General features: G+C 32.9%; 3 protein-coding genes across 4 annotated transcripts in view; 2 read left to right on the forward strand and 1 right to left on the reverse strand.

Annotated features, from left to right (window-relative positions):
• Positions 1-3,397: 3,397 nt before the first annotated feature.
• On the forward strand, positions 3,398-10,470 carry LOC132713327 (uncharacterized). Its single transcript, XM_060695875.1, has 5 exons — positions 3,398-4,141; positions 4,869-5,050; positions 9,493-9,597; positions 9,842-9,947; positions 10,115-10,470. The coding sequence occupies exons 1-5, from the start codon at positions 4,096-4,098 to the stop codon at positions 10,441-10,443; spliced, it is 768 nt and encodes a 255-aa protein (XP_060551858.1). The 5' UTR covers positions 3,398-4,095; the 3' UTR covers positions 10,444-10,470.
• Positions 10,471-11,102: 632 nt separating this feature from the next.
• Positions 11,103-15,276, forward strand: LOC132713328 (uncharacterized). Of its 2 annotated transcripts, XM_060695877.1 has the most exons (7): positions 11,103-11,669; positions 12,118-12,307; positions 12,809-12,995; positions 13,561-13,707; positions 13,999-14,071; positions 14,690-14,745; positions 15,035-15,276. In XM_060695877.1, exons 2-7 carry the CDS (start codon positions 12,230-12,232, stop codon positions 15,220-15,222), a joined length of 729 nt encoding a protein of 242 aa, XP_060551860.1. In that variant the 5' UTR covers positions 11,103-11,669; positions 12,118-12,229; the 3' UTR covers positions 15,223-15,276. The 2 variants fall into 2 exon arrangements, with proteins under 2 accessions (XP_060551860.1, XP_060551859.1); XM_060695876.1 differs by lacking the exon at positions 11,103-11,669 and having other exon boundaries at positions 11,710-12,307.
• Positions 15,277-17,900: 2,624 nt separating this feature from the next.
• LOC132713324 (uncharacterized) overlaps positions 17,901-18,194 on the reverse strand; it is a 48,266-nt gene continuing 47,972 nt past the window's right edge. The window contains exon 8 of the mRNA XM_060695872.1: positions 17,901-18,039. Within this exon, the coding sequence (XP_060551855.1) occupies positions 18,034-18,039 (6 nt within the window). The 3' untranslated portion in view covers positions 17,901-18,033. The remainder of the gene's footprint in view (positions 18,040-18,194) is intronic.

Raw genomic sequence — 18,194 nt, forward strand, 5'->3', positions numbered from 1 at the left:
ACAGGAGCTAAAAATAGAAAAAGCTTGTTAACACTCTATAGGCTGCAGTTTTCATCCAAATATTCTGGAAATTTGTCAGGAAAGTTGTTTTGATGGTTTCTAAGTCAAGTTCGAAGATGGGTCATCTCAGGTCAAAAACTAGGTCACAGGAGCTAAAAATAGAAAAAAGCTTGTTAACACTCTATAGGCTGCAGTTTTCATCCAAATATTCTGAAAATTTGTCAGGAAGGTTGTTTAGATGATATCTAGGTCAAGTTTGAAGATAGATTATGTCGGGTCAAAAACTAGGTCACAGGAGCTAAAAATAGAAAAACCTTGTTAACACTCTAGTGGCTGCAGTTTTGATCCAAATATTTTGGAAATTTGTCAGGAAGGTTGTTTTGATGATATCTAGGTCAAGTTCGAAGATGGGTCATCTCCGGTCAAAAACTAGGTCACAGGAGCTAAAAATAGAACAAGCTTGTTAACACTCTAGGGGCTGCAGTTTTCATCTAAATATTCTGGAAATTTGTCAGGAAGGTTGCTTAGATAATATCTAGGTCAAGTTCGAAGATGGGTCATCTCAGGTCAAAAACTAGGTCACAGGAGCTAAAAATAGAAAAAAGTTTGTTAACACTCTAGTGGCTGCAGTTTTCATCCAAATATTCTTGAAATTTGTCAGGAAGGTTGTTTTGATGATTTCTAGGTCAAGATCGAAGATGGGTTATCTCCGGTCAAAAACTAGGTCACAGGATTTAAAAATAGAAAAAGCTTGTTAACACTCTAGTGGCTGAAGTATTGATTCAAATATTCTGTAAATTTGTCAGGAAGGTTGTTTTGATGATTTCTAGGTCAAGTTTGAAGATGGGTCATCTCAGGTCAAAAACTAGGTCACAGGAGTTAAAAATAGAAAAAGCTTGTTTACACTCTAGTGGCTGCAGTTTTGATTCAAATATTCTGGAAATTTGTCAAGAATGTTGTTTTGATGTTTTCTGGGTCAAGTGCTAAGATTGGTCATGTCTGGTCAAAAACTAGGTCACAGGAGCTAAAAATAGAAATTTTTTTTTAACACTCTAGTGGCTGCAGTTTTGATCCAAATTTCCTGGAAATTGGTCAGGAAGGTTGTTTTGATGATTTCTAGGTCAAGTTTGAATATGGGTTGTGTCCAGTCAAAAATTAGGTCACATTGCCCAAATATGGAAAAATCTTTACAACACACTATAGGTCACATGTTTGACTCAGTCGCATCAAACTTGGTCATGATGCTTGTTTAAGACATTGCTTGGATGCGGTTGTGTCAGGTGAGCGATCCAGGGCCATCATGGCCCTCTTGTTTAAAATAATACCAGCCAGTAAGCGTGTTACAGAATAAAACAGGTATTAACTGTCAGTTTCATCTATATTGAGGAAGAGTGTGTTTCAAAAGTGCTTTTTGGATGCAGATTATGATATTGTCATCTTTATAATGCAGATGTTAATGTTGGTAGATTAAATAAATTTATTTGTTAATGCATTCATTTTTTGTCGTTTTTCTTTAATGACATAAATTCCATTTTTGTCATAATATATGATCCTTATGCACGTTATGTATTCTCACAGTCTACAAATCAGTCTACTTCCTGTACTCACAAGAAAGATACAAGTTAAAATATATAGGCTCCTAAGAAGGGTACAGTGACTGGAAGAAACATGTATTTGTACTCACAAGAATATTGAATTGTATATGCTCGCAAGACTAGGTACAGTGATTTCGTTTATATACTGTGATACTGCTTCACAGAAACTCATTACACAAAATAAGCAGTAAGTCAATTACATAATAAAATACGCAGTTGGTTGAAGTCTAGTACACAAAAACATCAGTAGCTAAGTCTGTTACACAAAATAAGCAGTTGGTAAGTTCATCACATAAAATTAGCAGCGGATAAGTCCATCATATAAATAAAGTAAGCAGTTTCTAAGCCCATTACACATAAACAGCTTTGGTTAAGTAAAAATCAGCAATACAAAAGAAGCAGCAGATAGGTCGTCCATTTTAAAATACTTTGAACGTGTTGAATAAAAAAAATATGCGAGCCTCTGGCAAGCATAATATTATTTTATTCAAGAGTTCAATAACTTTAGTATTGAACTTACACGAATTTGATATTCTATCCCGGAACAACCATTTTTCAATCACAACTAAATTCAAACACTTTAGCTCACCTGAGCCTGCTCAGGGTGAGCTTTTAGGATCGATGATTGTCCGTCGACCTTCAACATTTAGTTGTTAACACTAGCGGTTTTTGCCTCAATCATTATCAAACTTGGTCAGGATGCTTATCTAGTTGATAGCTCGGATGAGTTCGAACATGGGTCATCTCGATGAAAAACTAGGTCACAAGAGCTAAAAATAGAAAAACCTTGTTAACACTCTAGAGGTCACATTTTTGCCTCAATCATCATCAAACTTGGTCAGGATGCTTGTCTAGGTGATAGCTCGGATGAGTTCGAACATGGGTCATCTCGGATGAAAAACTAGGTCACCGGAGCTAAAAATAGAAAAACCTTGTTAACACTAGCGGTCACATTTTTGCATCAATCATCATCGAACTTAGTCAAGATGCTTGTCTAGGTGATAGCTCGGATGAGTTCGAACATGGGTCATCTCGGATGAAAAACTAGGTCACCGGAGCTAAAAATAGAAAAACCTTGTTAACACTAGCGGTCACATTTTTCCATCAATCATCATCAAACTTGGTCAAGATGCTTGTCTAGGTGATAGCTTGGATGAGTTCGAACATGGGTCATCCTGGGTGAAAAACTAGGTCACCGGAGCTAAAAATGGAAAAACCTTATTAACACTCTAGCGGTCACATTTTTGCCTCAATCATCATCCAACTTGGTCAGGATGCTTGTCTAGGTGATAGCTCGGATGAGTTCGAACAAGTTAATTACTTAAGTACTAAAGTGACAAAAAAAAAACTAACGTAAAATTCCATTGTTGTGAGGTTATGCAAATGAGATTCATGCAATTTAAAATGGCGATTTTTTTCAATGAAAAAAAAAGCTGATTCATAATGGCCGAGCTGGGGAGCCAATCAAAATTCTCAAATCTCGTAATAGCCGAGTTTCCGTATTTTTTTTTCATAATGACATAATGCCGTGCTGAACTTCATATTGGCCTTACGTTTGAAGTGAAAACGTGCCCAATATTGAAAAGTTAATTAATAAAGGTATATATATATATATATATATATATATATATATATATATATATATATATATATATATATATATATATATATATATATATATATATATATATCTTCCCCAGCACTCTGGCAACTTCTAAAGCATAATGTTTTGTTTAGAATCATCCGTGTTTATATAGCAGTTCAATGTAACAATTCCGTATATGGAGGGCAATGTGTAAGTAAACAAAGCAAAATAATGAAAAAAGATCAGAGGTTTTACAGACATTTGCCAAAAGAAAATTTGAAAAGAAAACAAATTCAAAAGGCGATATTGTACTTAACCACCGAATGAGAAATCTGATTACTGAGAAAGATTTCTCCTCGTCGAAAATAACTGAAATAACACCAATGTTTAACATAATGATCGTTCTGCTGTGTGTCAACTCAAAAGGCAGTTTGAAAATCTTCTAAGTAAAAAGAAGAAGAAAAGTGTGCGAGTGAAAATACCTTCCTTCAAACACCCCGCCAAGTCTTAAATAAATTCTGATGCGAGTCAATGAATGTTTACGGCAGAATTCATAATAAAACATTTTATCACAACAATTTACTTTCTTTTTCGGCAATTATCCAGCTTCGAATGATCGGGATGTAATGGTGCTATCATTATTTAACAGAATGCCGATAAATAAACAAATAATAAAACATGATGATTTTGAATATTACAAATGACTGATTTGGTATTATTAGCCATATGATTACCTCCTTTTTTGCTATTTCAATTTCCTTCTGGTATCCACAGTTAATTAATCCACATGGTACAATTAAGTTACATACGAGTATATTCGCTAGATAGACACTAAAATAGGTAATTAAAGCTCTATATCGTTATATAGACGTTAACATATTCATTTATTCAAAGGAAGTATTCAGAAGTGATTCAATGGTAGCAATGAGTTGGTTAACAGAGATTCTCGCCAGTTTGTTTGGTAAGTGTTTCAGTGACTATATTTTTGATTCGCTAGAATTTACCGTACGTGTATACTGTTTTGTATTATCTTGACATATCTGTATAATTAAATAAATTACTCAATGATTGGTCCATTACCTGTCAATGCAAAAGAAACGTATTTTTTTATTTATTTCTAATGAAGTTATATATACAGTATATTTAATTTGGTACACTTTTGTAAGACGTTCAGGTGTTATAGTGCCAGAAGCGTTGCTGACAAACTTATTCGTTATACATGACATTATTCTACTAAATTGGTAGCTCAAATAGTCAACCCTACATATAAAGTTTGAAAAAGCTATTGAAAACACTCCACACAGAAACGCTTACTATTTTATTGAAAAATATAATCAACTAGTGCATTATATTATACATTGTATTACAACTTTAATTTGGCAATTGTCAGATTTAAGGTGACATAAATATAGCGAAAAAATTCGGTCGGCTTTTTCTCGTTATTTATCAAACTTATATTACAAATTCTTAACTTAAATTACAAGACATTCATGACTCAGGGGCAAACATCAGCATGAAAATATCTTGTTAAATCTGGAAAAACAGATCAATCGAAAGCAACAAAAAGAAAAAAAGGTAAAAATTCAAAAATCCGACTATCTTAGTTTTTATTAGAGACAAATTTTATTGTTATTTCTCCATTACCCCCTTTTCATTCATTTTTACAATTTGAAAGATTTGCTTTATAGGAATGATTTGGTTTGTCAACTGTCAAATTGACGTCAAAAGCAGCCACTTTCAGCTTGTCAGACCGGAAGTCCGAACTTTAGTAACACATGGAGATAATATTACGTATGCGTTTAGTATTACCTTTAATTTGTCTACAGCCGCTGATGATGTGTCCATTGTTGTTAATGGTTCCAGTTTATTGGTAAACCTTTATCATTTTTAACAACTTAATACATAATACACGTACGTTTTATAAAAAGGCAAACACACGGGGGAGGAAGTGTTACACGAAGGATGGAGTTCTTATGATAACTTGTTTGGAGTTCTTATGATAACTGTCACTGAGTTCCTGGAAAACGTTACGGATTTCTGTGGAAAACTTTTCTATATACTTGGAGAACTCGCGTAAAAAATGGTTATTTTTAACTTTAAATGGGGAGTTTGAGGTGCTAAATTAAACTTTGATAATTAAGCTTGCCCTACAAATTGTATTTTGTTTCAGAAAAATCTTTTAGTTAATATTTTGTCGCCTTTTTTAAAAAAATCTGGTAGTTTTGAGAAAAATTACCAAATTACTTGCTAATTCGTACATATTGACCTTTTCATTTGTGATCTTCTTCGTTGCTATACTTAATTACCTAATTATTATGGAGAGTTGCAAACATAAAGCCCACGCTAATAAATTTATACCTGATTTTTCAAATGTTACGGAGTTCTTGCGATAACTCAAAATTTGTCCTGGAGTTCTTATGATAACTTTTGTTACTGCCAGTGTGTTTTTGTGCTTAATCACGGCACGTTTAAGCGTATTTTATTAGTCAATAAGTGTGTAAATCATTATGAAGCATAGTACGCTTATCATTTGAACAAAAATTTGGTTATATAACGTTGGTTTTGATCGTGTTTTTCAGTTCAAGAGATATTTTTCTGACCTCCGTTTCTTGTGTTTTTTTGTGTTTGTTTTGGTCTTTTTGTGTGTGTGTGTGTGTTTTTTTAAATTTTATTGGAATGACTGTAAACATACTTAATGTAGAGCATTTACCTACAGGATAAAAATACGCTTTGAATTTAATACTCAAGCACGATTTCTTCATATATACATTATTCCTGGCAGTTTTAAAGAACATTTAGTAACTATGCTATCGGTATGCGTGTAAATGGTTTTCAGCAAAATAGGAGGTAGTATGCACTACCTTTATCTAAATTTAATGAGGTGGGTGTCGTCTTTATATATTCAACGGGTATTTCAATTTCTAAAAGTTATCAGTTTTTGTCATAGAAACGTATAAAGTTCTATGACAATGATATGACGATAGAAAGTAAGTCTTCAGTAAGATATGTGAGTCACCGTAAGGTTCATGCCGTTTATCGACCTTGTTCCTTTCTCTATTAATAAATCCAATGTAGCATCACGTGACGTACAGCAATCTCCATATTTCGGAAAATTACTGCATACATTTTTCTTATCAAAGTTGGAGTCCTAGTTGTGGAAATTTTGCAACAACTTTTGCTGTAATTGATTACAAAAATATGTTGTCGAACTTCTTTCGCTCGAACCCGTAGGGCACGTGCAAATCTGTAGTAAGAGATCGGTAGTAATCGGTTGATTTTTTATGCATAAAAAGATCATACATTTCGGGTGCATGGGTGTGAAGGGTATCCCGGTTCTATACGATACATGGTATATAATGATACAATTTACTTAGCCGCTTCTTGAGGGAAGCCCAACTACTTATTGTCTGCTTTAGAAAGGCGGTTACTGGATTAGAAGTCATCGACTCAAACCCCTCGACCACGGAAGCGGTCGTTCCTGAAGATAGCTTAGCACCTGTTTATCCTATGTAGACTGTACACTAAAGCAGTTTCATGTCTTCTCCATATATATTGAATGATCGTGTTTTAATTTTGCCACATGGCCTCAATGTTGCATTTGCGGAAACTTATGACATAAAACTTTTGTTGATGAACAGTATACACAGAAACATTTAGTGCATTCGTTGGGTTTTATAATGTCAATATGATTTCGCATAAATTTAATTAGGAACTAAAACACGATCAAAACCAACGTTATATAACCAAATTTTTGTGCAAATGATAAGCGTACTATGCTTCATAATGATTTACACACTTATTATCGCATGACCATCACGACTTTTTTCTTCTCTCGTAATATTTGCTTTATTTAAGCATGTAAATATTTTAAGAAATACTCACAGAAATACACCCATTAGATGCCGTTGAAGGAACTGGACATAAATAACCATTTCACGAGGTAAGTTGATGCAATTTTTTAAATGCGAAATAATAATCATCTTTCCAGCTCATTTTCAAAATATAATCAAGGAAATATTGTCGATAAGTATCCCGGTGTATATTTCAGAGGTATGTACGCGTATTTTTTTAAAACTAACGACAATGTAGTGATTTTTACTTAAAGGCACATTATGCCTCAGAAATCCTTTTTTATTCAATTCTTAAGAAATGTAAAACACATGTTTAATAATGTTTTAATAATGGATTTAGAACATGTAAAATATTTAACAGCTGAAGAAAGTAGTGCTGAATGTGCAGTAATGTGTCAAAAAAGTAGCAAAATGTAAACAAATAGTATTTTGACTTCCATACAAAAATACTAATTCATTATAATTATACCAATTGCCAGCAAAGCAAAAGATGCAAAGACAGTTCATTTATATGGCAAATAAGTATTTTTTGTGGAACTTGTAACAAGACACCAAATATTTAAAATTTTGAGAAATAAAAATGCTAGGATTTCTGACGCATAATGTGCCTTTAACACTACTTCCATCTATAAATAATAACGCTAGAATATTATGTTCATATACCTGTAGTGATTTACTGAATGGCTTACTGGTCAGAATCTCCTGTAAAACGAAGACATTGTTTAAAGTAAAAAAAAAGAATAATTTGACCATTGTGTCAGATTTGTCCTCGAGGTCAGGATGCAGAAAATGGCGATTACTTTCCACTGGAGTCACCATCTTTATAATAACTGCATTTTCAGATTTTGAAAAAAATCGAGATGATATATAAATACATGTATTTAAAAAAAAGTCTGTAAACTGTGTAATGTTTTGTTTTGCTCTTTTCCAGGTATGCTCATTTTATTATTTGAAATAAAATAATAAACTGGGCATGCGCGAGAAAGTGTACTGATACCTCATTTAGAGCACCCCAAAGCGTACTGATACTTCATTTAGAGCACCCCAAAGTTTTCCAATACTGAAATTTAGAGAACGCCGATCTTCAAAGGAAAGTTGTGGCGGTCATGCGATAAAACAGTTACAGAATAAATACTCGGACTTCACCGGCTGGTATCAGCGCATGGGGCGACAAAAGGGTCAATCATGGAAATTAATCTCGACGTTCCGTCTCGATTAATTTCCTATGATTGACCCTTGTTGTCGCCCCATTCGCTGATACCAGCCGGTAAAGTCCTCGTATATATTCTATAACTATCACTTGACTAATAAAATACGCTTAAACGTGCCGTAATTAAGCACAAGAAACACACTGGCAGTAACAAAAGTTATCATAAGAACTCCAGGACATATTTTGAGTTATCACAAGAACTCCGTAACATTTGAAAAATCGGGTATACATTTATTAGCCCGGGCTTTATGTTTGCAACTCTCCACTATAATAAGGTGATTATGTATAGCAACGAAGAAGATCACAAATGAAAAGGTCAATATGAACGAATTAGCGAGTAATTCGGGAATTTTTCTCAAAACTACCAGATTTTTTTAAACGGCGACGAAATATGGACTAAAAGATTTTTTTTCTGAAACATAATACAATATGTAGCGCAAGCTTAATTATCAAAGTTTAATTAAGCACCTCAAACTCCCCATTTAAAGCTAAAAATAACCATTTTTTACGCGAGTTCTCCAAGTACATAGAAAAGTTTTCCACAGAAATCCGTAACGTTTTCCAGGAACTCCGTGACAGTTATCATAAGAACTCCAAACAAGTTATCATAAGAACTCCATCCTTCGTGTAACACTTCCTCCCCCGTGAAACAGGTCGAATTAATATTTAATGAAAATTTTCGGACAATTTTGAACTGTTAATCTAAGAAATTTATGCATGAGCAAAGTTTGCTGATTGCAAATATTGTTATAAGAAATCTCCATGATGTACATGATCTACAATTAGTTTGTTTGTGTACTTTTTGGACTATATTTTCTTTATATATTTTATAGTGTACATAGTTCTACAGTGCAATACAAGCCAGCAGGGGTGCGTTTCAATAATGTACTTACGTTATCGTAACCTGAGTTTGATCGTCAGCAGAACTTACGTATATATTTGCGTTTTACTAAACTTTCTTAGCTACACAGTTGCGTAAGTTTAACGTAAAGATAAACTCACTAATTACTGGCGTAAATTGCACGTTCTGTTTTACGTAAATTTACGTTTTACGTAAGTTCAAATTTACGTAAAAAGATACGCAAAACTTACGGAATGTTTGTGAAACGCTCGCACGCTTTATCTCGCTTAAATAGTTGTACGTTTTAATTGACAAAGCTCATTTTAAGAATAAAAAAACATATTAGATAGGACAAAGTTTATGTTGTTCAAGTTTGATATAATGTGACCATTTTCATTACATTGCACGAGGTTCTGGACAGCTCTGACCTACAGAAAACCAACTTCACATGGCAAACACCGGACGGACTTGCAGTAGAAACGGATGGCTTGAATTTAGCTGTTGAAGTTATCAAGGTTTATGATATTATGATACTCATTGTCCTTCCCCTTTTTACTTCAATTATCTATGTAAGTTTTGTTAACTTAAATGCTTAGTATAATTGATAACGATTCTCCGATTAAATTCGAGTAAAATAGTTTTATGTCTGCTTAGATTAAAAACTTAATCCATTTACCATTGTGTGTGTATTATTTTTTATTTTCATTTATTTAATAGAGCCATTATGTCAGCATATCTTTATATGTATATTTCATACAGGAATCGGCACTGCACCCGGTCCCAGAATTAGACATTCAGTTTTCTACAAGTTATGGTTCGCTGAACCTGCAAAGTATGGCGGGTCAAATAGAACTTCACGTTGCCGGTTCGTAAATTATTAACCTTCAATACTAGTATAATAAAATGAAAACATATGTATTATCGGCTCTCTAGAGTAAATTCCAATTTTGATAAACATTGATAACTTTAATTGTATCTTTTTTTTTCAGTTTTCAGTGTCTATATAATCGTTCCTTTCACTGTTGTTTTCAGATACAGCTGCACTTGGTTGCCTATTGCGTCCCATTATGTATATTTTCTTTTTTTCGGAAGCTGCTCTGGTTCACCAAACAATTATACTTGGAGAATATGTCTTCATGGAATTACCGGGAGTTAAAATATCGTTACCAGAACCAGACTATTTGGACATGAAAGAGAGGTCCACGATAATATCAAGCGTACGTTTGCCAACAATCCCTTTAGAAGCATCTTCACTTAGTGTATACATGCCGAGAAATATTTCGTCACCTTTTAAATCAGCAAGTGCACCTTATGGCAAGTACATGTTTATAATACTGCATTACTTTTTTTTAACTTGTTGAAACGGATAACGATATCATTTATTTAGATACACCCTAACTGTTCTTTTTTGTCAGGTTCTACTGGTAAAATCATTTGATGACCATTTATATCGTATGAAAACGTTCATATTTATTCGTGCAAGGGAACACACGTGAGGCATGTTGTTAAATAAATTGTTCCCGTGAACATTCTAAATAAAGCCAAGTCTGCAAATTTCCTTTTTTGTTTAATTATTTTCATTTCCATTTCCGCTGCTTTCCAAGAAGTTTCTTTTCACAATGTTTCTTTTGCAAACTCATCTCAATGGTACTGAGTAATTATTATTAAGCTGAATGCTGGTTAAGTCGATGCATATTGTACATTTCATCTTCTTCAATGAATATTTTAGGGTTTTATTATTAATTATATTATTTCAGATAGAACCTGTAGAAAACTAAATCAATTACAAGTAATACAGTGATGAACACGCATTTATTAACTCAGTCATATTATTTGTCACAGCATGTTTTTAAAGAATGGTGACACAGTACTTTGATCATCTGTATAATGCTTATTATTACCATTTCGAATTAATAAGTAAATCATATTAAAACGTGGTGTTCTTTTGAAAACATTTTCGATTATACATATACACACTAAAATAAAATTTCGGCTGAAGATATACTTAGAAAGCATTGCAAGCGCTACCGAAAATATTGAAAATATAGAGATTTTTCTAAAATATTATTATTTTATCTACGTGACTTATATGCATAAATATATACTAGTATCATAAAACAACATGATATCTAAATTAACCAGATAAAATAATCTCACAATAATATATATTTTTCTATTTTATAGAGGAGGAAACATATTTGACGATTACAGATTTTCAATTTGTCGGATATTCTGGCTTAGTTGATGATTTTTCGAGACTCAGTAGCGAAACAAATCCGGAATATCAGTCAAGTTCACGGACGTCAGAGATCGATAATGTAGTGCTGACAATCCCTCGTATTGAATATAACAATACAGATTTTAATTCATCTATTGAACTTGACTTTTTATTAAAGGTTCAAGGATTAGATTTCGTTGGATCAACTGATGGCTTGAAAGTTAAAGTTGTGTACGTTTTAGGGGTTGGGGAACACTCACTTATCATTAGACATTGCACTGTGACAATTAACAGAAAATTGCAAGTAGAACGTTCACCACAGCTAAATTTTACCCTTGAATTTATCGAGACTTACGTTGAAAACACTCAGTAAGTTATATCATCTGTATATGCCATTCTCAAAATACTTTCATGTAATGTCATTAATTATAAAGCATTTGTCTGCAAATAAATAATTCGTCCAAATTGAATGATATATCTCATTATCACGTTGATTAATATTTGTTTGAAATATTGTACACTGGAAAATATGTTTATATACAATACATAATAATTCACATTATAATTTTCTGCACTTTGTCTTGTACCACTAAAAAGTTGCTCAATTAACTTACCGGCAATCTTTATCAACATGCCTAATTTCTACTGACTCCTGGGGATGAGCTCAATAATGCTGCTGCCAACATTCTTGAAACACATTATAGACATTGACCATTTTGTACAAAATATTCAGTTATTTGTTTATGTTCAATACCTCCGATTACGATTTCAATTATCTAAAACCTATTATATATCTTTTCGTTCTAAATTTGTACAGAACTGATGTCGAGTACCAGCTACGAATATGGCATACAGAAAATATTTCCTGGTCCTCTGCCTACGATGTTTCATTATTTCTGTATCTTCCTCCATTTCTTCATGGCGTCAACATGCTAAAAACCAAAGATGTTATCAAAACAAACACTGTTGTGGAAAATATCTTACATGAAAATTGCATAGAAATGACGGTAGCACATTTTAACTACTACTCAATACACAAATGTGTATACCATGATAATTATGAATTAATAATTTTCACTTTTGGATTCTTCACTAAAAATTGGAAAACATTGTTGTTTGCTCGTAGTAATACAGTACCAAAGTACGGCAAACATTGTACCATTTTAAAATATTTCATTGGAAATAAAAATATTTTCGTATATAGTTGCAACGATTTGACATCATGTAAAAGGGAAATAAACATAATTAAAAAAAAACAGCCATGAATCATATAGCTAGGCATTACAAAGCTGTTATAAATAGTAGTGAAATAATTCTTACTAAATATAACATATTCAATATTTAGGCATTGTTGTTTGTCATAAATTGGCATCAACTCGGCATTGGAACGTAAATTACCTGATCTACTTACCTAAACATTATATATTCATGTGTGTCTTTATCTTTCTCAAATTTTGATGCTATTCCCATATGTCATTTTTATACTTTTTTTCCTAATATTTCAATAGATCCCAAGAGTTTCATTTGCACAAAATATCCAGCTTCAGTTTAGTCTTACTTTAGACGTACCTAATAAACAATACAAAGCCGGCGAGGAATTCTTGATCATTGCTGAAATTATATATACTGGATGGAGGAACAAAAATATCAGTCAATATATTGAAGGCTTCCCTGGGTATCTCAATATATCAAAAGGTATGATAGGAGCTGTTGTATCTGTTTCACGCAAAGTCGTAGGTTTTCCTGGTCTTGCTTATCTACACAAAGGCGTCGGTTGGATAAAATGCAGAAATATCTGTAATATCAAGTTATTTACATTCGGACAAAAGGATATTGAGGCGTGCATATTTTGCTTTAAGGGCATAAGGTAGCTTTTACGCTTAATGTTATATGAAGTATTTCTTTTGAAGATGAAAAATGAATATTATGGAACTTGAAATTCGTTGTTATGAAAAGGTAATTATCGATGTCTGAATTACTGTAAAAAAATAATACAGATATAAAATATAAGCTCGGACAGACAAGGTCATGCAAGTAGAGCTTTAAACAGAGCTTTATACAAATAGATTTTTACCCTAAGCTAAGCGAAATATCTTAATCTTTCAGTCTTGACAGAAACCGAAAATATTTGAATAATTATTGTCTGGTTAGCGAACAGTGCAGTCTACACTGGTCTTGACGAATTTAAAAAGAAATAGGTATGCATAGTTTTTTTTATTTAAAAGCTTTCTTGGTGTTGCACTTATTAACTTTTTTACAGGAAAAGAATGGAAACGATTGTGTGGATGCATTGACGGAAAATATACACAATGCAGGTGCACCACAGAGAATAAGTGTAATGGAATAATTGACAACATAACATGTGTGGATTGCAATTACCCGTGGCTTTGTGTGAAAACTCTTCCTGGTGAGCAAAACATTTACACTCCGACGTTCTTTTTTGTTTTTGTTTTCAACTTTTTATTTTCAACATCACAATATTATTATCTGAATTTTGATTGTTTCAACGGTTAATATAATCGACTGATCAATTCCTCGTTAAATGATTCTTACTGTGGAAAAAATGGGGAGAACAGTATTCCTTGATCTTAAAAAGACACTTGATTTGACTGACCACGACGAAATTCTGAACTAAATATAAATGATACTGGGTGTGTCTCTCTCTATATATATATGAACTGGATGTATGTTTATTCAGGCTATGGGATGAGGTCTATGCTAAAAGATGACAATGGGGATTTATTCATATGTGCTACTGCAAGACGATATACGTATGCTTTTACTTTTCGATTCCTTATCTTTTCTAAGTATAGTACATATTTTAAGCATGGTTTATTTCAATTTAACCTATTCCCACCTATTTGTTTCCTCTTTCAAAAATCCATTCCTGTTGTAGTATAGGTTTTACAGCATGTTGTGTGGTGGCTGTAAAAAGTTGTCAATGATGTTGCAATTTCCTGGTCCGTTTTTAGCAGTATAAATTTGAGCACCGCCTTTTGAATTCATTGCTCACAAATATAACCGTATTTTCTTTTGCCAATTTGCATAGAACTGTTAGTTACTCAACATCCTTCACGCTCCCTAGCACAGGCTGTAGGGGTACTCAATTTTCAACACTTAAAAGAGCTGGAATCAAATATACCGAAGGACCAGAAACATATAACAACAATGAAGTACGTGACGGGACAACTTTTTACAGCTGCACTTGACACCTGCTGCAAGTTTCAAGAAAGCTTCAAGACATATGTCCGTATACAATGTAAATTGTTAGTTAGATATATGTACACAGATATGATGGGTTTCTTAAGTTTCAACGAAACATACATTTTTCAGAAAATTAAAGAGACTTATTTATAAATGAAATAAGTATTTTATTTCTTTTCTTAAAGAAAACCATCGGACAGAGTCCATTGCTATCACCGAAAAGGCAACGATACAATTGAAAGTATGGCATTGTTTACTCACATTTATAAAATAAAGATGAAATATAAACGTTCCTTTCAAGAAACATCATAACAGCTGTCTTTTAATGCAAAGGTCTTTTAGATGTGCTATAAATGGCGAATTGCAGCATTTTGCTTTGGTTATTTTGATAACTCAGTTATATTTAAATCACTTTAGGTAATTCATTCTGGTGTCATTAGGAAACGGGAATACAGAAAATTTTATTATTTATCATCTTGTGTTTTTTCCTCAATGAAACTGAATATCCAATCGGCATTTATTTTTTTAAGGAATTCAATCATCTGTCAGTATAATTCTTGGACGTGATGAAGTCACTGGGTCCCTATATGGAATATCACAGAACGGTCTAGCTTACATGACCAGTATGGACGACGGTATCAAGTGGTACAGCATACATCCAAATCAGTATGCGCGCGCAAAACAATCATTTAGATTCAAAATGGCAACGCTTTCATAATTTTTGTTTTAGACATGCATATAATTGTGCTTTTATTTGATTGAAGGAAAAAGAAACGAAGTGCTAAATACATTTACGTATGAAAATCTTTTTCGTTTGCTTTTATTGGTTTTACTGTAAAGGTCATATGACGACTTTCTAGCGTTACTGATGGAGGGACATTTACGGTGAATAGAACCACCGACGTTTCGTAAGCTAGCTGGATAGCTTCGTCATAATAATAATAATAATATCTTTATTTAAAGAAGGTTACACATTAAGAACATACAATAACAATCATATATATCTTATTTCCAAAGTGGCCTTCTGAAAAAGAAAACAACAACAACAGGACATGCATAGGTAGAAAAATGAATGTATAATATGTAATTTTTAGAATAATACAACTCATAAACTTTCGACAGGCACCCAACAATTTTTGTTTAAACATATATATATATTGCATCATTTGTTCGTTCGTTCATTCGTTCATATATTTATTCATTCATTCATTCACTCACTCATTCATTCATATGAACATCAAGATATGCTTTGTATTTTTCTTTAAAACATTTAAGGTTATTAACATTACGAATATTTAAAGGTATATTGTTCCAAATGTTCATGCCATAATAAGAAAATGTGTCTTTAATATAATTTGTTTTAGATCTTTTTTCCATAATACAATATCTTTCCGTGACCTAGATCTTAAGTTATATATTTTGTTGTCGGATAAAGTCATCAGTTTTTCTGTCATACTATGTTCGGTGCAGTGTTATTTAAAGTTTTAAAAACAACACCGCCGTGTTGTATTTACATCTGTCAAGGAAACGGTAACCAATTAAGAGTTTCGAATAGATTTGTTGACGGAGATCTTTGAAGGTTGCTGTAAAATGATTTTAGCAATACGTTTTTGTAACTTACAAACATTATTTATGTAGTTTGTGTTTCCTTTACCCCATATAATACAACAATAGTCCATAAATAGTCATATAACAGAATCTTATTGTTCGTGTTATTTTCATCAAGAAAAAAATGTTTCTCAAACTCTTAACCTGCAGAATTTGCGTATTTTGCATTTTCTTCAACATACATAAAATTATATATTAAAACATCCTAAGAGAATGCCTCAGAACGCCGAAATTGAAAATGTTGCCAGCTCGAATTTATTGAACATCTTTATGGAAGGTATTCAGCCTAAACAGTAATTCAAGTATTGACTGTTACAATGCTAATGGCGATATAAACAAGCATTTGCCGGTATAGACCCAAACCTTTCTAGGCCCAAACCTTCCTAGACCCAAACCTTCCTAGACCCGGACCTTCCTAGACCCGGACCGTCCTAGACCCGGACCTTCCTAGACCGGTACTTCTAAATCCGGACCTTCCTAGAGTCACACCTGTCTAGACACCCGCCTGTAATCTTGACTATTTGTCAGACCAAGCTATATACTGTGTGTTGCTAAATTTCATTACCGTTCCTAAATCAAAGCATGACAAGTCAATTCAGCAAACTATGCAATGATTTAATTATTCTGTCACATTTCATTTAAACTGACAATTATTAAAATTCGTCATGCCGAGATCAAGTTATACAGTATTTAAAACAGATTCCATTTAGCCGTTAGACCTGCTGAATTTGTCCCACTTTGAAGACCCAAATTTAAAGCTTACAATTTTAATAATTATACAAAAATTGAGCTTCCAACAGTATAGAGCTAGGTCAGACTGCAACCTGGCTTGACTAGCGACAAAAGTTAATCCAAGACTTCAGTAGCTGTAGGTGAACCTTTGCTTCTGATTATATGGCACCACAAATAACGTGGCATAAGGTCAAAACACAAATATTGAAAGTTAACATTTATTAACGATTGCAAGGTACTACAACTTTAACTATAAATAAAAAGAATAAAGTAAGGCGTTTAAAGTGGACATGTTTATAATGGGCACATTTTCCATAAATATTTCAAACATTGATAAAACAATAGAAATGTCTCATTTGGATATTCTTATGAAATTTTGGGTGAAAAAAGTCCATTAAGTTCTTCATTTGTGTATAATGAACATTTATGTTTGGAATAATAAAACATTCTCAAAGATTGTATTATCCGCTATGTGTAAAACTATATGAGATATCCGCACTTTCCAACAACATCCATATACATGTATAATTATTTCGCGGTGTGTTGTTATATCTAATACTAAATACTATCAAAGTAATTGAATTTTGTATTGCAGACATTTCATTATAGACCAATTCACTTTCATTCGAGATACTCGACAAAAGTCGCAAATCATAGTAACTGCCTCCAACGGTCACCCCGTCATAATGAAAAAGCCTAAAATTTTACAGAAAACCTTATCTTATAACTGACATTTAGAAAAATTGTTGTGTGCATAGTAGCCATGCATTTATCTTTTATTTATCTAACAAAGTTCAGAGTACTGTAAATAAAATATCAATTCATTTATCTATATTTCTTTGTATTTTTCTTCTTCTGGGGACTTGCCTTATCAGCCGTGTCTTGTGCACGACATAAAGATAAAAACGCCTCTAGGATATTAATGCCAGGTACAATAATCCATATGATATTGAGGAAGAAGAAATAAAACCAGAAATGGAGCGGGTGCCACATTTCACTATGCTTAAACCCGTCTATAATCTCCGTGAAGAAGAAAATGGTGTCCCCGTATAGTTGACATATAGATACAGCAAACTGTAGGACGTAGCGGTATTTGGCACCTTGTTTGAAGAACAACGAAGCTGCTGTCATGAAACATAGTGGACCATCGATAAACGCCGTAATGGACTCCATAGCAACCATGCACGTGTCACTCCTGGTAAATTATGAAATGGACAACTATGAAAAAAGGCCACTAGTTTCAAAGTTAGTCAGCAGTGGTTTATCATAGCTTTTTAAAATAAAATCTATAATATTAATATGAACGAATAATTTCAGGTTTAACAAAAATAATTATATCCTACCAATAAA

Source organism: Ruditapes philippinarum, unplaced genomic scaffold (genome assembly GCF_026571515.1).
Source record: "Ruditapes philippinarum isolate M1 unplaced genomic scaffold, ASM2657151v2 ctg1580_1_1_1_1, whole genome shotgun sequence".
Taxonomy (NCBI): Eukaryota; Metazoa; Mollusca; class Bivalvia; order Venerida; family Veneridae; genus Ruditapes; species Ruditapes philippinarum.